Source organism: Castanea sativa, chromosome 12, assembly GCF_040712315.1.
Source record: "Castanea sativa cultivar Marrone di Chiusa Pesio chromosome 12, ASM4071231v1".
NCBI lineage: Eukaryota > Viridiplantae > Streptophyta > Magnoliopsida > Fagales > Fagaceae > Castanea > Castanea sativa.
The window spans coordinates 5,565,022-5,592,701 of NC_134024.1; the positions used below are offsets into that span (position 1 = coordinate 5,565,022).

The 27,680-nt window shown below is 33.4% G+C and overlaps 2 protein-coding genes across 3 annotated transcripts; both read left to right on the forward strand.

Moving 5' to 3' along the window:
- Nucleotides 1–9,411: 9,411 nt before the first annotated feature.
- LOC142619597 (uncharacterized) lies at nt 9,412–14,098 on the forward strand. Of its 2 annotated transcripts, none has more exons than XM_075792752.1 (7): nt 9,412–9,679; nt 10,175–10,494; nt 11,035–11,379; nt 11,508–11,633; nt 11,877–12,191; nt 12,298–12,390; nt 12,599–14,098. In XM_075792752.1, exons 1-7 carry the CDS (start codon nt 9,514–9,516, stop codon nt 12,671–12,673), a joined length of 1,440 nt encoding a protein of 479 aa, XP_075648867.1. In that variant the 5' UTR covers nt 9,412–9,513; the 3' UTR covers nt 12,674–14,098. The 2 variants fall into 2 exon arrangements, with proteins under 2 accessions (XP_075648867.1, XP_075648868.1); XM_075792753.1 differs by having other exon boundaries at nt 11,095–11,379; nt 12,599–14,072.
- A 5,401-nt stretch (nt 14,099–19,499) lies between these two features.
- Nucleotides 19,500–24,299, forward strand: LOC142619598 (uncharacterized). Its single transcript, XM_075792755.1, has 8 exons — nt 19,500–19,809; nt 20,346–20,665; nt 21,291–21,572; nt 21,696–21,821; nt 22,070–22,411; nt 22,527–22,697; nt 22,906–22,973; nt 23,773–24,299. Exons 1-8 carry the CDS (start codon nt 19,644–19,646, stop codon nt 23,831–23,833), a joined length of 1,536 nt encoding a protein of 511 aa, XP_075648870.1. The 5' UTR covers nt 19,500–19,643; the 3' UTR covers nt 23,834–24,299.
- Nucleotides 24,300–27,680: the final 3,381 nt, after the last annotated feature.

Sequence of the window (27,680 nt, forward strand, 5' to 3'; positions counted from 1 at the left end):
GGAAATTCATCCTCGGTTGGATCCTCGGATCCTCGGCGTATAGGCCGACCCGTAGTACTAACAAGTTCTAAACCCAAAAGCAAGTCGGCCTTCCTTAGCATGACCCAAAGGCCCACATCCCCATCAGGGTCTCTTTTCTCCCCACAACATTTTTATATTAAAATGTTACAATACTCTGCCAAAAAATTGATGTACAAAATAATGGAAATTTACTATTTTCTTATGAGACTTTAGCAAATTAATTTCAAACATTATGTGAACCATAGTTGAGGCGGGGTCTCCCTTTATCAACAAATAATTAATCTTCAACTTTTCAATTCTTGCATTTTTACATAAGTTATATATCATTATTATTATTATTGATACAAAATATAATTTCTACTCTAAACTAATCTAAGTGTATATGTGTGTGAAACTCCTTCTTGGAGATTTAAACCCCAGCCCTTACCCCCACACCCCACAAACATTTATTAAAAATAAAATCCTCTAAAGTTTTTAGAATATTTCTACTATGAAAATTAAAAATTCTATTTGTAATTTGGAGATCTTATATTTTAATGTCATCAATATCTCAATAAAAGTTTATTACAATCATTTTTATTTCTTTATTTTAAATTAATAAAGATGTGGTCAGATTAATTAACATGTTTTAAAACAGATACAAATGATTTTATTAAGTGAATGTTGTTCATCCAAAAAAAATTATTAAGTGAATGTTACAATTATCCAAGAATTCCAAAAGCTTCTCATCAAATTTTACTCCACTAGTGTTTGGTTGCAATTAAAAGTTAAGTAAATCCAGAAGGTTCTTACCAAATTTTACTCCACTAGTGGTTGGGTGCAACTAAAAGTTAAAGAATTCCAAAAGATTCTTATCAATATCTCATTCATTGCACTAGACTACAATTTAATTCTCCAAGAATTCCAGAATCTTCTCATTAATTTCCCATCTATTACACTAGTGTGTATGTAATATGTATGGTGCAATTATGTTATGAATTCCAGAACATTCTCATTAATATAATAATCCATTCCACTGCTCTATTCTTTTTTTCTTTTCTTTTTTTGAGAGGAGACTACTCTATTCAATCATCCAAGAATTCCAAAGCATTTCATCAATTTCTCATCTATTTCACTAGTGTATGGTGCAAAATCCCAAATAAAATTTTTTTAAAATATTTTGGTGCTAAGTAAAAAAAAAAAAAAAAGATTACACACTTTGTGTCATGACTCTAATGTGGCAGGCTATAACTATAAGTTTGCAAGTAAGGAAGAGAAAATAACGGATTAATGTGAATGTGATAAATAACTTGTTACAATCTATCACATAGAATAACTAAAATATAATATATATATATATATAGTCAAAATTGTGGTTATAGAATTACTTGTACACAATGTAATTATGTCATAAATTCCAAAAGTGAAGAGTGTTATAAATAAATTGGCACATTTTCATGCATAAAGTGTTTGAAGATTTACTAGGGAAAAATTTCTGAGATGCAGGTTTAGCTTTATGGACATGGTAATTATCTCAACCCAAAAAAAAAAGAGAAAAAAAAAAGGTCAAGAATTCCAGAAGGTTCTTCTCATCAATATCTCATCCAATCATTTTTAGATAGACAGCAAAGATTCCACTTCCTTTCAATCCGTACGGATACATATATTTCAATAACTTTTTTTGCTGAAGATATTTTAATAACTAAGTTACATATGAGTTATGACATAGATTCTTATCTTATATTATGTACACTTTTATTGTAGTTTTATTTTTATAGTACTCAAAACGCTACGCTACACACAAACTTTGGGTCCCACGCTGACCCTAGTACTTTGAATGCAAGGGATGAAGAAGAAGAAAAATGATGCTCATCAATGGGGGAACAGAGTAGTCAAAATACTGACAAAAATTTTTGGAGAGAAAAAAAAAATTAGAGAATGGATTAAGGGAAGTACTAATTATGGTTTTTTTTTTTTGGGTTTTAATAAAAAAAAAGTTTATTTTGAAACATGAAGCAGAAGAATTTAAAAATGTCCTCAATTAGTTTCTGAACATGATACTACACAGTACTAGCTTTCAAAGATTATTCCTAAGGCTGACTTAATTATTTTAGCAAAAAGATATATATTTTTTAAAATAGAGTTTCAATCTATGACATTTATTTATGATGATTGTGTTTTTTATTATTAAACCAAGACATCAACCAGCTTTTGTGTAAACAGAAATTAAATCTCAGATCTTTTATTCAATTATCATAAACATTGCCTGTTAAGCAAAAAGATATCTAACATAATAGCTTATCTTTTTTTTAGTTTTATTAAACATATTCTTAATTATTGGATTAAAAAAAATTTAATATTATCCTTTTTAGTCACGGTCTAACTTATTGGTAAGGTGAAAATAAGCTAGAATTTGACTAAAAATGTGTTTAGATTAGTTTTTTTTTTACAGAAAGTTTATTTATTTACTTGCTAAAAGTTGATAAAAAAAAAATACAAATATAACTTTAAAAAGTATGGTTTTAAAAAATTATACAAAAGAAAATAAGTAGAAAAATTAAAAGAAACAAAAAGTTACTTCAAACTCATCTTAGACTATTTGGCCCTTTATGGGGGAAATTAGCAACTTTAAAGGATTGACGTTTGGCTTTGTATTTTAAAAATAATTTTACATAAAAAACATGCAAAAAAAAAAAAAAAAAAAAACCAACGAGTTTTCAAATTGCATCTCATGGAGTCAAAAACCATAATATTTCACAATGATAACACTTTTCACAAGTTTTATCAATGCTCAGCTACATTTTTTTTTAAATCACAATTTTTTAGAAACAAAAATAAAAATACATTTTTAAAATGTTCCTTTTGAAATCTTTATTATTTTTTTAAAGCACTTAATTAAGAATAATAATCCCCACAGACTATGCCATTTAAATGAGCTTATTTCTCTATTAAAATAGAATCTAATATTTTATTTATAAAGCTTAATAATTTTCTTTAACATGCAATTATATTTTCATACATTAAAAAAAATAAAAAATAAAAAACTTTGGAGAAAAAGCAACTACCACTTACAAATATACATATGCATGAAGCCCCTTTGTAAGATTTGAACTTTTTTTTTTTTTTTTTGAAAAGGGGACATATATTCATTTATTTATATTTAAGCAATCCTGATAGAAAGCGTCTAAAACAGGGGAGGAGAATCCTCCATCCAATACAATTCATTATCAACATTTCTAGCGTATTGGGCCAAGATATGTGCAACCTTATTTCCCCCTCTTTTAACATAGCTAATATCAGCAAAATGCAACCCATGGATGCTACATTTGATATCCTCATACACATGTCCCAGCAATGACAGATCTCCTGAAGTGCTCGCCACTGCTCTCATAACAGCAACGTTGTCCCCTTCAATTATCATCTCTGTAAATCCTGACTCCACAGCAAATTCAAGACCCTTTCGGCAAGCCAATGCCTCTGCTTCTTCGCTGCAACTGACTGAGGGTCCTTTGACAGACATTGCCGCCATGACTTCACCTACAGAGTTTCGAATTATTGCTCCAAAGCCCGAGCTCTGAGTTCCATCAAATACTGCAGCGTCAAAATTAAGCTTGTACAACGATGAAGGAGGTGGTTTCTAGCTCTGTCTGAACTGTGGCGCTGCGTTTGGAATATCCATCTGAGCTTGAACATCTCTGTACTCATCTAAATACTTCAATGCTCTCTGATTCAGCCACTTCGGGTTTCGCATCTGTCCTCCATGTATAATTGTATTTCTTTGATTCCAAAGAAACCAGGCTTGAACAAGGAACACTTCAACTTCAGCTGCTGAAAATCTGTCCAAAACATACTCAAACAAGACAACAATGTCAGGGAAATATGTATTACACTTCTGCACTTTAATAGCATAGCCAGCCCACACATCTTGCGCCACCCCACACTCCTAAACTGCATGTATTATAGATTCAGGCTCCCTTATGCAGCATTGACAGCCCGTTTCAGATATTATTTTCCTTCGAGCAAGGTTCACCCGTGTAGGTAAGATATATTGGCAAGCTCTCCACCAAAATATTTTAATTTTATTTGGCACATGTAGCTGCCAAATCTGCTTCCATATTTGCTGACCACGACAACCATCTAAGCTTCCAACCCCATCATCATTCCTCATCACTTTCCTTGCAACATGATATCCGGATTTAACAGAATACTTCCCATTCTTGGTATGCAACCACACAAGAGAATCAGCTATGTTTCTTCGGCTCAAAGGACTTTTGCAGATAGCGGCAGCCTCCTCTGCAGATATTTGTCCATAATTATATCATGCCTCCACCAATTTAATTCAGCATCAATAAGCTTCGATACTGGCATCTCCCTATCAGCATCTTGCTCCCATTGCAGAATCCTATGTGCTGCACAATTAGGTATCTATTTATCTAAGTATACCTTGATGGATTCACCATATCCCACGCGCCAACAACACCCACTCTTAAGAATAGGTAATGCAACAACCATACTTTTCCAAACATATGAAGAATTTGGTCACTCAATCGCATCCAGAAAATTACACCGAGGGAAATACCTTGCCTTAAAGCATTGAAATAATAAGGAACTTCGATCATGCAGCAACCTCCACCCTTGTTTTGCTAGCATGGCAAGGTTAAAAAACCTTAAATCCCTAAATCCCATCCCCCTTCATATTTTGGCCGAGACAAAAAGCTCCAATTCTTCCAATGTATTTTCCTCTCATTACCAACCTGCCCCCACCAAAGTTTTGCACACATAGCATTCAACTCATCACAAAGTTTCACCGGTAGTAAAAAAACCCCCATAGTATAAGTTGGTATGGATTGGGCAACTGCTTTTATAAGCACTTCCTTCCCCGCCCTTGATAGCATCCTACCCTTCCACCCTTGTAATTTTTTCCAAACCCTATCCTTTAGATAAGAAAAGGTTTGATATTTCGCCCTTCCCACCAACGTAGGCAGCCCCAAATATGCTTCAAATTTCTCCACCTGTTTAACACCCAAGGCTGCCACAATCTCCTCTCTTTGTTGATTAGGAGTATTACTACTAAAATATACCGATGACTTATCCATATTTATACATTGACCAGATGCATTAGCATATACCTGCAACACCTCATTAATCACTTCTACCTCACCCTGTGTAGCTCTGCAAAACAGTAAGGAGTCGTTAGCAAACATTAGATTTGAAATTTTAGGCACACTTCTACAGACAGATACCCCATGAATTCGTCCATCATGCTCAACCTTTGTTAAAAGTGAAGTCAATCCCTCTGCACAAAAAAGGACCAGATAAGGTGATAGTGGATTACCCTGACGAATACCCCTAGAGGGGTTGATATTCCCATAAGGTTTACCATTAATGAGAATAGAAAAAGAGGGTGTGGTCACACAACCCATCACCCACCCAATCCATCTTTCAGGGAATCCTATCTTTTGTATCATACTTTGTAGAAAAGGACATTCAACCCGATCATATGCCTTGCTGATATCTAACTTTAGTGCTATGGAGCATTTTTTACCTTTTTTCCTTACATGCATAGAGTGCAAAGTCTCATACGCCACCAAAATATTATATGTGATAAGACGACCAGGGATGAAGGCACTTTGAGTAGGAGATATAATACCTGGAAGAATCTGTTTTAGCCTATTAGCCAACACCTTAGAAATAATTTTGTAACTAACATTACATAAGCTAGTAGATCGAAAATCAACCATTTTCTCAGGATTCTTCACTTTGGGGATTAACACAATATTAGTATGATTAATATCAGGATGCATAACACCAGAGTTTAGATAATCCAATACAGTAGAAACAACATTATCTCTCACTACATGCCAAAACTTTTGGTAAAATAAAGCATTCATACCATCAGGTCCAGAAGCCTTTGTTGGTCTCATTTGAAACAACATTGCTTTAATCTCATCAGCAGTAAAATCACTAGACAACATCTGATGCATGTCAGGAGTAATCCGATGTACCACCGCATTAAGACAGTCCTGAATATGATCACATACACCTGCAATAAACAAACTATCAAAATAGTTAGTAGCTACTTCAACTATTTCCTTCACCTCTTCCACCCACTCTCTATCAATATTTTTAATTCCATGGATATGATTCTTTCTTCGCCTTTGAGATGCTTTAGAGTGAAATTTTTTTGTATTTTTATCCCCATGTTTCAGCCAAGAAATTCTAGATTTCTGGGCCTAGAAAATTTCTTGTTTCAACAAAAGATCATCCAACTTTTTACTCACAGTCAGATATTCAAATCTAGACTCCTCAGTATTCTCAGTTGCATTCAGAATCTCAAGTTGTTTTTGGATCAATTTTATCTCTTCATCATTCAGCCTAGACTTTGAAGAACCCCATGCTCGTAAATCTGCACCACAAGCTTCAATTTTATGTTTTAGCCGAGCCATCCCATGCATGCCACCCACATCCACCCACCATGCTTCTTTAATCATTGTCTCACAATCTTCCCATAGAAGCCAATTTTCTTCAAACTTGAAACCAAGTCTTGCCCTTGGACCATTCCTCCTATAATGCTTTGTTTGAAGAACAATTAAAGATGATCCGATGCATGTGGAGAAAGATGGTTTACTGTACTTAACTGGAATTTATCTCTCCATGGCTTTGTTGCTACAGCCCTATCCAACCTTATTTTTGTGTTAGCATCCCCCAGCCTTTTGTTATTCCAAGTATACGGATATCCCCTATAACCCAAATCCTCCAGTTGGCAACTCTCCAATGCTTCACGGAATGCATCAATTTGACTTATCTGAGAAGGCCGCTTACTAAGCTTCTCTGTAGACTGGCTTATTGCATTAAAGTCCCCAATACAAAGCCATGGCCCCTCCACAAAAGTCTTAAGATAGGATAGTAGCTCCCAAGATTTATATCGTTGACTTGCCTCTGGCCAGCCATAAAAACCTGTTAGCCACCATTCAAATCCATCATCCTTACTAACCTTGACCAAAATATGATTTTCTGTGTAATTGACTAATTGTAGTTGTACTTCATTCTTCCATATCAATGTCAATCTACCTCCTGAATTAGGATGTTTAACAATAATCTTATTCAGGTAGGGTAGTTCACCATACAACCTCTCGAACCCTTCCTTATCTAATCGAGTCTCCATCAAGAAGCACACGGTGGGGCTTGTTCCCTCACTAATTTACGAAAGCTACAACCTGTTCAAGGGTTCCCAAGCCCTTGACAATTCCAACTTATTAGCCTCATTGCTTCCGGCAAGGGTGGTACTCCACCCTCGCCAATCCGTCATCTAAGTTTAAAGAATTTACTACTACCTTCCCACGTTTAGTATGCTGCACCTCTTCAGCTTCCAGCTTAGATGGACAATCAACTTCACACAGTTTTCCTCTCTTCCCCAGTAAAGGTATCTCACTGACACTAAGAAGCCCACCAAGCCCATAATCCATCCGCATTATTCTTGTCCAAGTAGACTTCAACTTTGCTAACTTCAGTTCACTCGGCCCAGTCACTAACAGATTACTTTCCATGTCCACAAGGCTTGCACTTGGGTTCACCTTAATATTCTCCACAAAATTAGGGGTAGAGATATCAAGAATCTCGCCCTCGTCTGCTCCCACATGTTGCTTAAAATCCAAAGTTGGCTCCAACTTACTTAGTTCATCAACTAAGTTATTATCCCGCGTTACCATCTGATCTACATTTGAATTCACCGTAAACTTCTCCACGATAGAAGGGATAGGTATATCAATATTCCCTCCTTCAAATTACTCCCCCATTCTCAGCTACATGTGGCTGAACCTTCGAATATATCCCTTGGCCTTGTGTATCCTTATTTGCTTCATAAACTTCGAAATTATCAACATACTGTGGCTTATCCTTTCCTTGATTCACAGATCTCCTCAGTTCACACGTATCTGATGGTTGATTCTCCTCAGTGCCACCATCCTGTGGTGGTGATCTTGGTGGTGACCTTGCACGACCACCAACTGCTTTTAACCATTCACCATATTGATAATCAACCTCACCTCCATTCTTCTCAATGACAAAATGGTTTGCACAATGACGTACATCATGCCCAAGCAGACCACAAAAATAGCAAAAAATTGGCAACCTCTCATATTTGAAATTTACCCATGTACTCTGACCACTACAATCAACAATATAGCTACCACGCCGCAATGGTTTTAAGATAGGAAGAGCCACTCGAACTCTCATAAATTTTTTTTGGATATCCCGCACTTCCTTCTCTCTACTTCCTCCACCACACCCAATCTATTGCCTACTTTTGTCGCTACCTGAGGAGACATCATATCAAAAGGAGCTCCCCATATCTGAACCCATAAGGAAGCATGTTCCAATCTAACATTGCTTGCCATCATCCCCCTGTGCCATTTCTTCAACATAAGTAACTGATTATCAAAAGTCCACGGCCCTCCTCTAAGCACTCTACACATCTCAAATTCAGACTGAAACATGAATTGAAATAGGTTCGACCCAACTTCTATTATCTGTAATCCTGTATGCAGTCCCCATGCTTTTTGCAATGTAGTCCATGCTGCCCTTTTATTGAAAGCCTTACACGTTAAAAACTTTCCAACAAGACTCAATGAACAGCTTTCCATTTCCTCTATATGCCCTTCATCAGTAAAATTCAAACACTCTTAAACTATAGGGGTAAAATCCAAATTCGGAAACACTGGGATGTAAAATTCAGACATCACCAAACTTCAGGGAGTAAAATCCAAAATCTGAAACTTCAAGGTGTAAAATCCAATCACCCCCCAAACTTTAGGAGTGTAATTTACAATTTACCCTATATTTTATAATTAAACTCTCCATTATAGTTATTTTAGGGACTCCATTAAAATTTTCAAACATCATATTTTTTAAAAACAGTAAACTACATAGTTCCATTTATAAATATAATCATAATAAATATTTAATAAACAATATATAGTTTCATATACAAACAAAATTATAATAAATACTTATTAATAGCTACCATTATTATCAAATTTTATATTTATTAAAAAAATCACATTGTACTAAACTTCTTCTTGCATTACACAAGCTACCAACTAGTATCATAATAACGACTTTCTTCTCAAAAGAAAAAAGAAAAAAACGTATCCATAATATAGACTAAATGTCAATACTCATATTCTCCCCACTAATTATTAAGAATAGGTGATTTATTATTGTTATTTAAATTAAAACAATGAATACATGAAAAGAAGAATCTAGAACTAGAATTTCATGCATAAATCAATAAATAAAGTCCAAAATTTTATTTTGACTTGGTTACTGTAGCAGACTTGTTAGCGAAGATAGTTGAAAATAGGTTTGCTGCCGAGTAGTATAAAAGGACAAGAAGACAAGAAGGCAAAGACCAACTGCTTTCTCACAACTGCTCTTGTTTTTCTGTAACATCTCTCTTTCTCGGTTAACCTTTTCCTGGGTTTCTCAGTAAAGCTTCTGTGAGTGTGTGTAATAATGGAAAAGCTGAGTTTGGATCATTTGCCACCTGGGGTCAGATTTAGTCCGAAGGACCCAGAGGTCATCGAACTCTACCTGAAGAAGAAGATCACAGGGAATGATGAAGACACTTGGTTTATTCCCGAAATTGAGTTCTATAAAGATGAGCCCTGGGATTTACCAAGTAATCTTCTTGTTTTTCTATTATCACACACCCACCTTCATTTCTTGGAAAATTTAATTCCTTTTTGTGAAAAGGTACGAAAGTGTTTCACATTGAATTAGCTTGTTGATTGTTGTAGATTGTTTCTTGTTCTGTGGGCAAGTGTGTTACATTAATTAATTCATCATAAGAAATAGGTATTGGTGTTGTCTGGTTCATGTTGTTTCTAGTTAGCGTTTTCTTTTGTATAAAGACTCATGCTTTCTTGGGCTATGCTCCTCTGCTCTAGTATGGTTGTTTTCCTTCTTTAAAACACTTACTTACCATGTGTGTGTGCACTTTTTTGTGGCTTCTTGGTCTTTTTTTTAGTAGTGTACTTACTGCATTACATAAGATTTGCATGATATGCCCATATAATTATCTCATAGTCGAGCAATTATATAGTGTACATGGTCATGTGATTTTTCGCATCTTGGGTGTCAAAATTTTGCTCAAGTCTGGTTTCTTCGACTGTAGTTAAAAGTGGGATTGCTACGGAGGATCAAGAGTGGTTCTTCTTCACCGAACAGAGCCTGAAGCAACAGGACGATAATCCAAAAAAGAGAAAAAGGGATCAGCAACAAGAAAGGGTGAGCAGGAAAACCAAGGCTGGGTACTGGAAATCAACTGGTACAGATAGGGAAATCAAGTCTGGAGAGAGCTTGATTGGAATGAAGAAGACTCTGGTCTTCCATATAGGGACTACTAAGGGAAAAGAGAAGGGAATAGGGACTAAGTGGGTAATGCATGAGTACAGCACAACCCAGAAGGACTTTGATGGAAAGCACCCCGGTCAGGTTGGCTTTTGCTATTCAATTTGTTTGATTGAGACCTGAGATTTTTTATTGATTACTGAACTGAGTGTGTGTGTTGATTTAAGATGGTTTTGCCTCCAAAATTATTGGAGGTAACTTTAAAAGAGGATTGATACAATTAGCTAGGATTGTGGAAACTGTTAATTTTTGTTAATTCTTAGTAGGGGGTTAATATTCTTGCTGGATTAATGATCTCTCTTTTATTTTTTATTTTTAATATTTTAGATTCATTAAAGAAGATATTCTTAATCAATCAAGGGATAGATACTGAAATTCTACATGTAGATACTGTTGCAAGGATTAGTGGTTTTAGCTCATGAGTTCCCCTATTGAGGAGAGGAGGAGACTCGTAGAAGACAGGGTGTGAGTTTTTTTTTTTTTTTTTTCAAAAAGTATTTTGATGGTTTCTTTATGAGTTGAACAGTATTCACATGTATGAATTGAGAATTTGTTTGTTTTGTCATTTCTGATACATATTTACATGTTGTTATTTGCATTTTTTTGTGGTAATTCAATTTGTAGTATATATTAGGCAATGATGTTATGTCCACCCAATTCACTTGGGTGCTTGACATTATGCAGAAGGCCTTTGTCCTTTGTCGTTTATTCGATAATCGAGAAAAGAGTACCAATGGTGGACCTGCTGCTTCACTTGATACCTCATCTTGTATTGAAGAAACGAAGTCTAAGTCATCACTGGCTCCTGTATCTCCAGCATTGGATGTGCAAGCTGAAATTCATCAAACTAGAAATCAATCTTGTTATGCTAAAATTCCTGATGAAATGTTGTCTGATGCTACAGCACCTGTTCAATGTGAAAATGATTCTGTTGCAGAAAAACAGGAGGCAGAAATGACATCTTCTGAGGTGATAGGACCTAGTTTCCGCATCAGACACTTGCATGCTTTTCTTCTTTTTTCTTTTTATTTTTGCAAATTGAGAAGTATAGTATATTAAATTAATCAATATCTTGTAACTCATGTTTCTTCTATCAGGATGAATTTAATGTGGAGGAATTCTTGAATAATCTCTCCCCATCCGCATTTGATTTTTATGTGGATGAAATGATGTCTGATGCTACAGCACCTATTCAGTTTAAAAATGACAACTTCAACTCTGAGGTAATAGGACTTAGTTTCAGCATTAGACACTGTCTATGGTTTTTTTTTTAAAATAAATAATTTGATACTTATAATGGGGCAGAAGGATTTGAACATTGAATGTCTTTGTTGGAAATAGTAGGAGATGACAACTAATTGAGCTACAAGGCATAGAGTAGTTGTTATTATTATTAAATTGTGGGAATTAGAAGTGCAGATAACTAATTATACACTTATCTTGGTTATTCGTGTTTCTTCCATCAGGTTGACCAGGATTTGGAGAAAGCCCCCAAAATGTTCTACCCCCATCCACCTGAGCCATTAGATTGCAACTTTTCCTGTGTCTCAACTATAACTACCGCTACACCGGCTGTTTCTTCTCCTACCACAGCTAAAGCTTCTCTTGAAGAAGCACAGTCTATGCCAGCACCAGCTTCAGTTTCTCCAAAATTAGGAAGTGAAGCTGACAATTATCCCATGAGTTTTCAATGTTGTCCAGCGGAAAATTCTGATGGAATAACATCTAGCAGTATAGCACCCATTAAGTACAATGGTTATAACACAATAACATCTGATGAGGTGAGAAAGGAATTAAATTCAAGCATAAAACAATAACATCTCTCTACCAAGTGTAGTTAACTAGTTAAGCACCTATCTTATTCATTCATGTTTCTAACACTCGCAGATGCATGCGGATGACTGCTTTCATTACAAGTCTAGCAGTCAAAATAATCTTGCTTTTGATGATGAAACCCAGGAAAACATGGTCTCTGCACAGGTAAGTGAAAAGGCTCAAGATATCTTTTATTAATTGACCTTGCAAGTTTTTCCAATAAATTTCTAGTTGTGTTAATTTGTAGCTCATGACTTGTTATACTCATTTGTGGGTACTTTTTGACTTATTCAATGTGGTTTCTTTGTGTTTGTCGTCTTCGGATAAATTGGTCTTCTGAAAACTTACCTTGCATTGTTATTATGTGCAACAGTTTGATCAAGAGTATCAAGATTTGTTGTGGCTTGAAGATATCATCAAAAGTCCAAAGGATTCACCAGGGTTGTAAAAATCAGGATCATATCTAGGATCTGAGGGAGGGTCTTTGGATCAGATCATAGGATCTGATTGAAGATCATAAAATTTTACAATTAAAGGATGTCAATGATTTAGACAGATAATTAATTCTTAATATTACTTATAAGACAAGGCAAAAAAAAAAAAATTATGGCTTTCTTGGGAAGTACTTATTAAAAAAAAAGTCTTTCCCGGAAAGAGTAGAAGAATTTTTAATACTCTTTGAAGACAGCTAAATTAAAAAGGATATTAGTCTTTCTTAGAAGGTTCAAAAGAAAGTTTAATATTCTTTAAAAACAAAGCTAAAAGTCAAAGAATTATTAATATTCTCTGAAATCCCGCATGAAAGCAACATTCAACCAAAGTTTTGGGAATTTTGCTGAAAATGGGTCATCTTCCTTTTCCCACTTACATTTACAAACATTCCCTAAAGTCTACTCACAGTGATTCACTCTTTTTCAACTCGAAAGAAAAGGAGACTTATAGTCTTTTACAAACCAAAGACCCATGGTCTTTTACAATCAAAGGCCTATGGCCTACTTTTACAACTCAAGACAGACTTATTGTCATTGGAACTTGGGTTGTCACTCTCCCCCACTCTCCCACCCCACACCCCCCCCCCCCCCCCCCCCCCGTCCCCAGAAAAAGACTACCAAATTGGGTTCCTTATTTTAGCTCCATGTTGAGTTTAGAGATTTCTCTAAAAGAAACCACATTTTGGGTTGTTATTTTAATAATTCTTCTTTAAAGAATCTAATTAATGTTTAAGTCATTGACGTTTTAAATTTGTAGAATTGTGACATTTAAGATCCTGATCAAGATTTTAGCAACCCCCAGACTCCGTTACAGAGTGAAACAAGTATAGTCGTCACTTCTATGTATAACGCAACTTGTATTTTATATCTCTAGGATGTCACACTCTTCTCACATGGAGTGGATATCCTTGTGTTAGCAAATACCTTCTCGTGTATGATGTTGATGAGCACTGGATAGATTTGGTCATCTTACAAAGTGAACCTACAAGTGCGGTATGTCATCATCTGCTGGTGTTGTGAACCAGTTCTATATGTATATAATGAATCAAGCAATCGTTTGGAATTAGTATAAGGATTTGGCAACTAAAAGATTGGCTTATGGTTGAGCCTCTTATTGTGTAGTCCGCTTTTCTTTTTAAGAAAGCAAAGAGGAGCAAGACTTTGTTGTTGTTAAATCTGTATACAATGTGATTTATGTTCAGTTGTATTGGATAATTGTTGTTTTTCTGTAAACATGTAATAAAGTGTTCAGCAGGAGATTTTCTTTTATGTTATCTTCTTTAATCTTTGGGATAGTTATAGTCGATTTAAGGTGCATGGCCACAAACTTGTTTGCTGGAATGTGGGCGTTTTTAAGATGTTTATTGTGTGTTAGACAAAGAAGAATGCATGAAAATAGTTATCAGTGAGAAATCAAGCTAGAATTGAATTGTACAATGAAAAAGGATAATGCACAGGATGGGAATGAGTGACATGGTCTACGACCTCGATGTTGAAGATGCTCTAGTAAGGGGCTTTTGGCTTATATAATCCAGTAGTTTTAAATGATTACAGGCATATCATATAGGTAAAGATTTATTGATTGTCAAATTTCAATGTTTTATTGTTAATGATACTATTATTCTTAGTGCATTCACGCTTTAAAGTGGGTTGCTTTCCAATGGTGGTAGTTTTACAATTGAAACTAACACGATATTGTTTGTACTATATTAAGTCTTTTCTCTCAAAATTTCTGCATGAAGTTTCCATGGACATGGACATGGACATGGACGTGCAGGCAGGTTTCCATGGATAAACATGCAGGATTGACACACGACTTTCATGGATGACATACAAAAGCCCCTTAGATGACACATAAGCAACCTAATATCTCCTTAAAGCGTTTTCTCTTAGAATTTTTGCCACACCGTACTACTCTCAAAGTCTCAATTTTCTAATAAGTTCATTGCTATAGAAAGTTGGAATTTTTAGAATCCTTTAATTTGATGATGAGGGTTTTATTTATAAGGGGAAATAAAGAAGTAGTTTTTTTTTTTTTTTACTCCATTAATTTGTTGTAGTAGTTTTGAACTTGTTTTTATCCTCAAACATGTTAGAATATTTTGAGCTAATATGACACAACAAAACTCAGATTTGGCGGGAATTAGGTTGTAAGTGCCGATCAGAATCCATGTCTATGTGATAAGGTGCTAATTGGCACCTTTGCCTGGGCACATTTTGGCTCTAACTTCGTCATTTGGAATGTTTTGGTTAATATTCTAACTTGTTTAAGGATAATCATGAGTTTTCTTAGCTACTTTAAAGCCACTAAATGATCAAAACTTTATCTTAATGATCCAATCTTTTGATCTCAAATTTACCCTCTTCTTTTCAAGGAGGGAAAATCAAAAATCAAAATTTAGGGCTTTGTCTCCTAATTTTTTTTATCACTTTTAATTACGTACTTGTCTTAAAAATAAACCAATGGGATTCTTACATGAATTAATTCTAACTAATCCAAAAAGGACCAATCAAAATAAACTACCCATAATCACTTGATTATGCCTTAACACATTGGAATGCATATGACCTTTAAAACCTGATGTGGCTTGATCTCTTGATTGAATGGTTTGATCATCATATTCTTTAAACCGAAATTCATGTTCATCGAACCATTCAAACAACAATTTTGCTCCTAGATTATTTTTGAAATTACTATAACACAAGGTTGTGGATTCATTGGTTACAAAATTGGGTGTCTACAACTTCTTCTAGGTTCTAATTCAAAACTTTCTTGTGTTTGAATAGGAAAATTTGAAGAATTAGGCCGTTATATCTATTCTTTTGATTTGGGTTCCCCTTACTGTGAGGGCTTCCATTATTTTTGTAAAAAAAAAAAAAAAATTGGCCTCAATAGATTATTCCTAGAAAAACTACCTTTAAGAAATTTTTTATTTTGTGAATTAAATTTACCATGGGGGCTTCAATTTCCAAAAAGAATCCCACATTGATTCTTTTTAGTACAATAGTAACTCCTCACTTAAGATTCATTAACCACGTGAAAATCCAACATTGTCCTCATTTAGTTTTTTAACTCATTATTTAATAATATATTAAAATGATATTTTAATATTAAAATCTTACAATACTCTACCAAAAAATATATGTACAAAATAATGAAAACGTACTATTTTCTTACTAGACTTTGGCAAATCAATTTCAAACATTCTGTGAACCATAGTTGAGGTAGGGTCTCCCTTTACCAGCAAATGATTAATCTTCAATTTTTCAATCCTTACCTTTTTACCTAAGTTATATTTTATTATTATAATTAAATAGCCTCAAGTTGAAGAAATTATAAGGTTCTCGTGGTAGATAAATGACGTGGTCCACCATTCCACTAAAAGACTCCAACTTGTTTCAAATTGCTGAGATTAAAAAAAAAAATTTAAACAGAAACTGATTACTGACTCAGCAATTTTAAATAAGTGGGAGTCTTTTAGTAGAATAGTAGACAAATAATGATTCTACCAGAGGACTGTATAATGTCTCCCCAAGTTGATAGGAGCAGTAAATAATTTGAGGAGGGTGATTTTTTTTTTACTTATTTGATTAAAAATAAAATCCTTTAGAGTTTAGAATATCTCTACTATGAAATTTTTAAAATTCTATTTGCAATAAGTAGATCTTAATTTTTAATTCCATCAATATATTTCAATAACAGTTGATTATCATTATTTTTATTTATTTATTTAAATTATTAATGATGTGGTCAATTTAATTAACATGTTTTAAAACAGATACAAAGGATTTTATTAAGTAAATGTTACAATTATTCAAGAATTCCATAAGCTTCTCATCAAATTTTACTCCACTAGTGTTTGGTTGCAATTAAAAGTTAAGGAAATCCAGAAGCTTCTCACCATAATTTACTCCACTAGTGTTTGGGTGCAATTAAAAGTTAAAGAATTCTTGCTTCTCAAAAAAAAAAAAAAATTAAAGAATTCTAGAAGATTCTCATCAATATCTCATTCATTGCACTAGACTACAATTCAATTCTCCAAGAATTCCAGAACCTTCTCATCAATTTCCCATCTATTACACTAGTGTATGTAATATGTACGGTGCAATTATGTTATGAATTCCAGAACATTCTCATTAATATAATAATCCATTCCACTACTCTATTCAATCATCCAAGAATTCCAAAGCATCTCATCAATTTCTCATCTATTCCACTAGTGCATGGTGCAAAATCCCAAAAAAATTTAAAAAAAAAATTTGGTGGAAAGTAAAAAAAATATAAGATCACACACTTGTTTCATGACTCTGATATAGCTTGCTATAACCATAAGCCTGTAAGTGAGGAGAGAAAATAATGGGTTAATATGAATGTGATAAACAACCGGTTACAATTTGTCATATAAAATAACTATAAAAAAGTATATGAAAAAAATTGTGATTAAAGAATTACTTGTACACAATGAAATTATGTCATGAATTCCAAATGCCAATGACATTGTACCTGAATTGACACTTCTTCATGTATAAAGTGTCTGATGGTTTATAGGAAAAATGGTACGAGCTGCAATTTAATCGCATGCATATTGTAATTATCTTAAAAAATAACAAAAAGTCATGAATTCCAAAAGGTTCTTCTCATCAATATCTCATCCATTCATTTTGGATAGACAGCAAAGATCCCACTTCCTCTCCATTCATACGGATACATATATTTCAATAACTTATTTATTTATGTCATAGATTCTTATCTCATTTATACCTATGTATTCTTTTATAGTTTTATTTTTATAGTACAAAGATTCGGCATCTACTCAAAACGCTAGCCTATACCCAAACTTTGGGTCCCATACTGACCCTAGTACTTTTTTATTTATTTTTTTGGCTGAATAGTGAATACACGGACCCTAGTACATGGAATGCAAGGGAAGAAGAAGAAAAATGGTGTTCACCAAGGGGGGAACAGAGTAGCCAATACTGACAAATTTTTGGAGAGAAAAAAAAAAAGAAAAAGAAGAAGAGGAGAATGGATTAAGGGAAGATCTAATTATGGTTAAAAAAAAAAGTACATTTTGAAACATGAAGCAGAAGAATTTATGAAAATGTCCTCTATATAGCTTCGGAAAATGATACAACAATCTTTTTAGTACTAGCTTTCAAAGATTGTCAAAGATTATATATATATATATATATATAAAGTTTCAATCTATAGTGTATGCTTTATTTCCTTTAAAAAATCTATAGCATATGCTACTAATGATTGTGCTCTTAATTTATTATTAGATTAAAACATCAATCGATTTTTGGTGTTAGCAAAAATTAAATTTCAAACTTTTTATTCAACTATAAAAAATTTTACCATTGAGCAAAAAGATATCTTACAGAATAACTTATTTATTTTAAGTTTTATTGAACATATTCTTAATTATTGGATTAAAAAAAATCTAATATTATCCTTTTTTTTGTGGTGATTTAACTTATTTTGGTAAGGTGAAAATAAGTTAGAATTTGACTAAAAATGTGTTAGGATTAGTTTTTTTTATATATATACTAAAAGTTTATTGATTTACTTACTATAAGTTGATAAAAAAAATACAAATATAACTTTAAAAAGTATGGTTTCAACAAATTATACAAAAGAAAATAAGTTGACAGATTAAAAAAAAAATTACTTCAATTAATTTTTACATATATCTACCGATTTCAAAGGTAAACGATAGTATAATAAAAATTACTTCTAATTTCACTTTTAAATATTACCAAAAAGGAACATAATAAATACGCTTAAAAAAAGCGTTTGCAGGGGGAAAAGCGCGCGGTACTTAAAAAGCGTTTGCATGTGGACTTGTAGGCCTGGAGGCGCTACTTAGCAGCTTGCAACACGCCACCTTGCCAACACATAAATTGAAAAAAGAAAAAGAAAAAACTAGATAATAAATTTTATCACTCAAATCTTATTAATTATGGTATTTTTGATCATTAAAATACAAAAAATTCAAACAAAATTCAAATCTATAATTTATCTATAATTTATATAAAAACCGAAAAGTGTGTTTTAATTAGCTTAATAGGTGAAATAAAAAATCTAATATTCAAACTCTACATATACAAAAACACTAATTTAGTATCTTAACTTGATTATAAAGAGTAATTATAAAACTTGTAGCTCGATTGTAAGGTTATAAGGTTTTGAAGTCTCGTGTTTTTACACTTTATTAATTTATCCTATATCTTTTAATTGAATTTAAAATATGTTCTATAATTAAATTCTTCATTATAATTTTTTTAGGGACTCCATTAGAATTTTTATACATTATATTTTTTTTAATGGAAACTACATATATATTTCATGTATAAATATAATTATAATAAAAACTTATTAATAATTACTATTATTATTAAATTTTATATTTAGACAAAAAAAAAAGAGAAAAAAAATTATATTATGTTAAAATTTTTCTTGTATTACACAAGTTACCAACTAGTATCTATAATATTGACTTTCTTCTATTAAAAAAAAAAGTATCCATAATATAGACTAAATGTCAATACTCATATTCTCCCCACTAATTATTAAGAATAGGTGATTTATTATTGTTATTTAAATTAAAACAATGAATACATGAAAAGAAGAATCTAGAGCTAGAATCTCATGCATAAATCAATAAATAAAGTCCAAAATTATATTTTGACTTGGTTACTGTAGCAGACTTGTTAGTGAAGATAGTTGAAAATAGCTTTACTGATGAGTAGTATATAAAGAAAAGAAGACAAGAAGCCAAAGACCAACTGCTTTCTCACAACTGCTCTTGTTTTTCTGTAACATCTCTCTTTCTTAGGTAGTTTCTCGGTAAAAGCTTTTTCTGGGTTTCTCAGTAAAACCTTTTCCTGGGTTTCTCAGTAAAGCTTCTGCGAGTGTGTGTAATAATGGAAAAGCTGAGTTTGGATCATTTGCCACCTGGGGTCAGATTTAGTCCGAAGGACAAGGAGGTCATCGAACTCTACCTGAAGAAGAAGATCACAGGGAATGATAAAGACACTTGGTTTATTCCCGAAATTGAGTTCTATAAAGATGAGCCCTGGGACTTACCAAGTAATCTTCTTGTTTTTCTATTATCACACACCCACCTTCATTTATTGGAAAATTTAATGCTTTTTTGTGAAAAGGTACGAAAGTGTTTCACATTGTATTAGTTTGTTGATTGTTGCTTGTTTTGTGGGCTTGTTACAGAATTTTTCTGGAAAAGTGTGTTACATTAAGTGATCATAAGAAATAGTTGCAGAGATCATGTGTACATTATCTGTTTTCTGGTATTGGTGTTGTCTGGTTCATGTTGTTCCTAGTTAGCGTTTTCTTTTGTATAAAGACTCATGCTTTCTTGGGCTATGCTCCTCTGCTCTAGTATGGTTGTTTTTCTTCATTAGAACACTTACTTACCATCTGTGTGTGTTTTTTTGTGGCTTCTTGGTCTTTTTTTAGTAATGTACTTACTAGATTACATAAGATTTGCATAATATGCCCATATAATTATCTCATGGTTGAGCAATTATATAATATACATGCTCATGTGATTTTTCCCATTTTGGGTGTCAAAATTTTGTGCTCAAGTCTGGTTTCTTCGACTGTAGTTAAAAGTGGGATTGCTACGGAGGATCAAGAGTGGTTCTTCTTCACTGAACAGAGCCTGAAGCATCAGGACGATAATCCAAAAAAGAGAAAAAGGGATCAGAAACAAGAAAGGGTGAGCAGGAAAACCAAGGTTGGGTACTGGAAATCAACTGGTACAGATAGAGAAATCAAGTCTGGAGAGAGCTTGATTGGAATGAAGAAGACTCTGGTCTTCCATAGAGGGAATACTAAGGGAAGAGAGAAGGGAATAGGGACTAAGTGGGTAATGCATGAGTACAGCACAACCCAGAAGGACTTTGATGGAAAACACCCCGGTCAGGTTGGCTTTTGCAATTCAATTTGTTTGAGTGATGTTATATTGACCTGAGATTTTTTATTGATTACTGAACTGAGTGTGGGTGTGTGTGTGTGTGTGTTGATTTAAGATTGTTTTGCCTCCAAAATCATCGGAGGTAACTTTAAAAGAGGATTGATACAATTAGCTAGGATTGTGGAAACTGTTAGATTTTGTTAATTCTTAGTGAGTGGGTTAACATTCTTGCTGGATTAATGATCTCTCTCTTTTATTTCTTATTTTTAATATTTTAGATTCATTAAAGAAGGTATTCTTAATCCATCAAGGGATTAGATAGTGAAATTTTACATGTAGACACTGTTGCAAGGATTAGTGGTTTTAGCTTATGAGTTCCCTTATTGAGAGCAGGAGACTCGTAGAAGACGGTGTGATTTTAATTTTTTTTTTGAAAAGTAGTTTAATGGTTTCTTTTTTGGATTGAATGGTACTCGCATGTATAACTTGGGAAATTGTTTGTTTTGCCATTTATGATACATATTTACATACTGTTATTTGCATTTTTTTTTTTTGGTGGTACTTCAATTTGTAGTATATATTAGGCAATGATGTTATGTCTGCCCAATTCACTTGGGTGCTTAACATTATGCAGAAGGCGTTTGTCCTTTGTCGTTTATTTGATAATCGAGAAAAGAGTACCAATGGTGGAGAAGGCGTTTGTCCTTCACTTGATACCACATCTTGTATTGAAGAAACGAAGTCAGTGGCTCCTGTATCTCCAGCATTGGATGTTCAAGCTGAAACTCATCAAACAAGTAATCAATCTTGTTATGCTAAAATTCCTGATGAAATGTTGTCTGATGCTACAGCACCTGTTCCATGTGAAAATGCTTCTGTTGCAGAAAAACAGGAGGCAGAAATGACATCTCCTGAGGTGATAGGGCCTAGTTTCCGCATTAGACACTTATACTTTTTTTTTTTCTTTTTTTTTTTGCGAATTGAGAAGTATAGTATATTAAATTGATAAATATCTTGTAACTCATGTTTCTTCTATCAGGATGAATTTGATGTGGAGGATTTTTTGAATAAGCTCTCCCCATCCGCATTTGATTTTTATGTGGACGAAATGATGTCTGATGCTACAGTGCCTATTCAATTTAAAATAGACAACTTCAACTCTGAGGTAATAGGACTTAGTTTTAGCATTAGACACTATCTATGGTTTTTTTTTTTTAAATAATAATTTGATAGTTATAATGGGGGAGGGAGGATTTGAAGTTTGAACATTGGATGTTTCTGTTGGAAATAGTAGGAGATGCCAACTAGTTGAGTTACAAGGCGTTGACTAGTTATTACTACTAAATTGTGGGAATTAGAAGTGCTGATAACTAATTATACACTTATCTTGATTATTCATGTTTCTTCCATCAGGTTGACCAGGATTTGGAGAAATCCCCCAAAATGTTCTGCCCCCATCCACCAGAGCCATTAGATTGCAACTTTTCCTCCGTATCCACTATAACTACCTCTACACCAGCTATTTCTTCTCCTACCACAGCTAAAGCTTCTCTTGAAGAAGCACAGTCTATGCTAGCACCAGCTTCAGTTCCTCCAAAATTAGGAAGAGAAGCTGACAATTATCCCATGAGTTTTCAATGTTGTCCAGCAGAAAATTCTGATGGAATAACATCTAGCAGTATACCACCCATTGAGTACAATGGTTGTAACACTTGTGTTGCAAAAAATGATGTGGTAGAAAAAACATCTGATGAGGTGAGAAAGGAATTAAATTCAAGCATAAAACAACAACATCTCTCTTCCAAGTGTAGTTAACTAGTTAAGCACCTATCTTTTTCATTTATGTTTCTAACATCAGGCTAATTTGCAGGTGGAGGCAGGATGGAATATGCTCCCTGTCTCACCACAGCCACTAGGTTGCAACATGTTATCCCCATTACACTCGCAGATGCAAGCGGACGACTACTTTCGGTACAAGTCTAGCTGTGAAAATAATCTTGCTTTTGATGATGAAGCCCAGGAAAACATGGTCTCTGCACAGGTAAGTGAAAAGTCTCAAGATATCTTTTATTAATTGACCTTGCAAGTTTTTCCAATAAATTTCTAGTTGTGTTAATTTGTAGCTCAAGACTTGTTATACTCGTTTGTGGGTACTTTTTGACTTATTCGATGTGCTTTCTTTGTGTTTGTCATCTTCGGATAAATTGGTCTTCTGAAAACTTACCTTGCATTGTTATTATGTGCAACAGTTTGATCAAGAGTATCAAGATTTGTTGTGGCTTGAAGATATCATCAAAAGTCCAAAGGTTTCACCAAGGTTGTAAAAATCAGGATCATATCTAGGATCTGAGGGAGGGTCTTTGGATCAGATCATAGGATCTGATTGAAGATCATAAAATTTTACAATTAAAGGATGTCAATGATTTAGATGGATAATTAATTCTTAATATTACTTATAAGACAAGGTAAAAAAAAAAAAAAGAATTATGGCTTTCTTGGGAAGTACTTGTTAAAAAAAGAAAAAAAGTCTTCCCGGAAAGAGTAGAAGAATTTTTAATACTCTTTGAAGACAGCTAAATTAAAAAGGATATTAGTCTTTCTTATAAAGTTCAAAAGAAAGTTTAATATTCTTTAATAACAAAGCCAGAAGTCAAAGAATTATTAATATTCTTTGAAATCTAGCATGTAAGCAACATTCAAGTAATGTTTTGGGGATTCTGCTGAAAATGGGAGCTCTTCCTTTTCCCACTTACATTTGCAAACATTCCCTAAAGTCTACTCAAAGTGATTCACTCTTTTTCAACTCAAAAGAAAAAGTGACTTCCTAGTCTTTTACAAACCAAAGATTCATGGTCTTTTACAATCAAAGCCTTATGGCCTACTTTTACAACTCAAGACAGACTTATTGTCATTGGAACTTGGGTTGTCAGTCTCCCCCCCCCCCCCCCCCCAAAGAAAAAAGTCTTTAAAAGACTACCAAATTGGGTTCCTTAATTTAGCTCCATGTTGAGTTTAAAGGTTTCTCTAAAAGAAACCACAGTCTGGGTTGTTGTTTTAACAATCCTTCTTAAAAGAATCTAATTAATGTTTAAGTCATTGACATTTTAAATTTGTAGAATTGTGACATTCAAGATCCTGATCAAGATTTTAGCAACCCCAGGCTCTGTTACAGAGTGAAACAAGTACACTCGTCACTACTATGTATAATGCAATTTGTATTTTATGTCTCTGGGATATCATACTCTTCTCACATGGAGTGGATATCCTGGTGATACCAAATACCTTCTCGTGTATGATGTTGATGAGCACTAGACAGGTTTGGTCTTCCTACAAAGAGAACCTTACCAGTGCAATATGTCATCATCCACTGGTTTTGTGAAGCAATTCTATATTTACATATTGAGTCAAGCTATCGTTTGGAACTAGTAAGGATTTGGCAACTACGAAATTGGAGCCGAGACTTTGTTGTTGTTAAGTTTGTATGTAGTGTGATTTATGTTCAGCTGTACTGGATATTTGTGGTTTTTCTGTAAACATGTAATAAAATGTTCCAATATGTGATTTTCTTTAATGTTATCTTCTTTAATCTTTGGGATAGTTAAAGTTGATTTAAGGTACATGGCCACAAACTTGTTTGCTGGAATGTGGGCGTTTTTAAGATGCTTATTGTTAATGATACTATTATTCTTAGTGCAGTCACGCTTTAAAATGGGTTGCTTTCAATTATGGTAGATTTATAACTGAAACTAACACGATATTGTTTGTACACTATTAAGTCTTTTCTCTCAAAATTGCTGGACGAGGTTTTCATGGACACGGGTGTGCAGGCAGGTTTCCATGGATGAACATGTAGGGTTGACACGTGGTTTTCATAGATGGCACACAAGAGTCCCATAGATGACGCTATGGTGACAAAACAATAGCTTATAGTAAAACTTGTTCATGGTCCACAAAGAGGCAATCACTCACACGTGAGAGCAAGATTGTTAGGTATACAAATACGAGTGAGGTTCTAAATTGAATAATAATGAGAAAAGTGAATGATTAATATAATATAGTTGAATCCAAACTCATAATTTTAAACTTTTGGGTTAAGTTTTTTCCAAATATGTTATATGAACAACGAATATCATCTCCTGTCACCAATCATCTCATATGTTGTGTTGTAGCTTGCTTTGATGTGGTTTCTTGAAGTATTCAGTACGTTGAATGTGTACATATGAATGTGCTTAAAGACTTTGGAGGAGTAAATGTTGCATAAGCAACCTAATATCTCCTTCAAGCCTTTTCTCTTAGTACTTCTGCGCTACCTTACTACTCTTAATTTTGTAATAACTTTATTGCTACAGAAGTTGGAATTTTTATAATCCTTTAATTTGATGACGAGGGTTTAATTTATAGAAGGGAAATGAATTTTTTTTTTTCAAACATGTTTGAATATTTTAAGCTAATAAGACATGATAAAACTTGGATTTTGCGAGAATCAAGTTATAAGTGCTAATTGGAATCTATGTCTATGTGACAAGGTGTTGATCGACACCTGTGTCTTGGAAACAATTTGGTTCCAACTTTGTCTATTGGCAAGTTTTGCATGATATTAAAACTTGTTTAAGGATAATCATAAGTTTTTTAGCTACTTTAAAGCCACTAAATGATCACAACTTTAACTTAAAGATCCAATTTGTTAGGACATATGTGATTATATGTTAGGAACATATGTCAACATTTTATGTATTGGCTAATCCTTTGACAAAACGCACTTTACTTGTATTTGAATAGATCTAAGATGTGTTTAATGCTTTAAGGAACAAGAGTTCAAGTCCAAGTATTGAAGCTATGCAAGTCTGTCCAAGAATCAAGTGAGAAAGTGCTGGATTTTAAATCTTGACATCTAGCTCAACAGCTACTATCTATCGAGGTTTAAAAGTTGCTAAAGCCCGTTACTCGACAGCTAGCTCGATAGATGGCTATTTATCGAGGTTTATGAAACTCAGTTTTTCAGGACTGTTTTTCATTCAATCCGTATGTGTTTGAGCTTTCTTTTCTCACAGCCCTAAACATATATAAAGATTATTTCAAGGGCCGTATCAGGTTGCACATTTAAGAGCACAATTGCACAAGAGCATAATTCCTCAAGTGTGACCAGAAAACCTAATTTGCCCTAGTTTGTGAAGAAGCTGCTGTGTTTATACACCGTAGGGTTTTGTGACAAAGCAACTTCGTGATCTTCATGTGTTGAAAAACAGAAAAACTTTGTAGCCAACATCCTTCTCAAGTTGGTGATCAAGTCGCGTACTGGGATTTGTGCATCTATTGGTTAGTCACGTACTGGGAGTTGTGCAATACAACGAGAGATTGTCACTACAGAACAAGTCCAATTGGGTATTGAGATAATGGTTCAATTGTAGGTTGGTATAAGGTACTAAGATTCATTTACATGTAACCGCTTGTTTTGATAATAGTGGATTATCGGGAGTGGTAACCTTAAAATCACTTGGTGGGATTTTTATTGTGTAAGTTTTCCTTATTCCTAAACAAATCACCGTGTCATTTAATTTTCACTGCATATTTAGTTAATTGGTGATTTGTTTGTGCTACCACGCTCATTGTATGTAATTGAACTTAATCAATTCACTTGGTTAATAATTGGTTAATTCATCACAAAGGGTCAATACATCTTTGGCCTATCACAATTTTTTGATCTCCAATTCACTTTCTTCTTTTCAAGGAGGGAAATCAAAAATCAAAATTTAGAGTGCTATCTCCTAATTTTTTTTTATTACTCTCAATTACATTCTTGTCTTAAAAATAAAACAATGAGATTAAGACATTAATTAATTCTAACTAATCCAATAAAGACCAATCAAAATAAACTACCCATAATCACATGATTTATGCCTTGAGGCATTGGAATGCATATGACCTTCAAAACTTGATGTGGCTTGATCTCTTGACTAGATGGTTTGATGATCAAGTTCTTTATGTCATTTTGATCGTGGTGAACTCAATTTTATTTTAAGGTGAAATTTGTATTCATCGAATGATTCAAACAACATTTTTGCTCCTAGATTATTTTTGAAATTACGATAACACAAGGTTATGGGTTCCTCTGTTGCAAAATGGGATGTCTACAACTTCGTCTAGGTTTTAATTCAAAATTTTCTTGTGTTTGTAAAGGAGAAGTAGAAGAATTAGGCCATGATATAATATTTTCTCCAGTTTCTTTACCCAATTATAATGTAAACAGAAATTTGTGTTTATGAAGAGGGTTCTTGGTTCCTATTCTTTTTATTTGGGTTCCCCTTACTGTGAGGGCTTCCATTTTTTATTTTTTTTTTGTAATTTTTTTTGGGCCTCAACTGACTATTCCTAGGAAAATTACCTTTTAGAAAATTTTTATTTTCATAAACTATATATACCATGAGGGCTTTAATATCCAAAGAGAATCCCACATTGATTCTTTTTACTACAATAGTAACTCTTTACTTAAGATTCAGGACAAAATTTTGTGAAAATACATGTAATTTTGTTTAAACACTGAAAATTGTTATTTAAACAATGGTAACAAACGGACCCAATAACCATGTGAAAATCAATCATTGTCCTCGTTTAGTTTACCAATTCATTATTTAATAATTTATTAAAATGATATTTTAATATTAGTACTTTGCCAAAAAAAAAAATAAGTATTAATGGAAACGTACTATTTTCTTAATAGACTTTGGCAAACCAATTTCAAACATTCTGTGAACCATAGTTGAGGTGGGGTCTCCCTTTATTAACAAATAATTAATCTTCAAATTTCAACCCTAATCTTTTGATATAACCTTTTAATATTATATATATATTATAAAATAGCACCGAATTGATAAGAGCAGTAAATATTTGAGGAGGAGGATTTTTACTTATTTTATTAAAAATAAAATCTCTTAGAGTTTTTAAGATATCCCTACTACCAAAATTTTAAGATTCCATTTGTAATTAGTCTATCTTATTTTTTACCATCGCGTACTCTTGGTGCGGT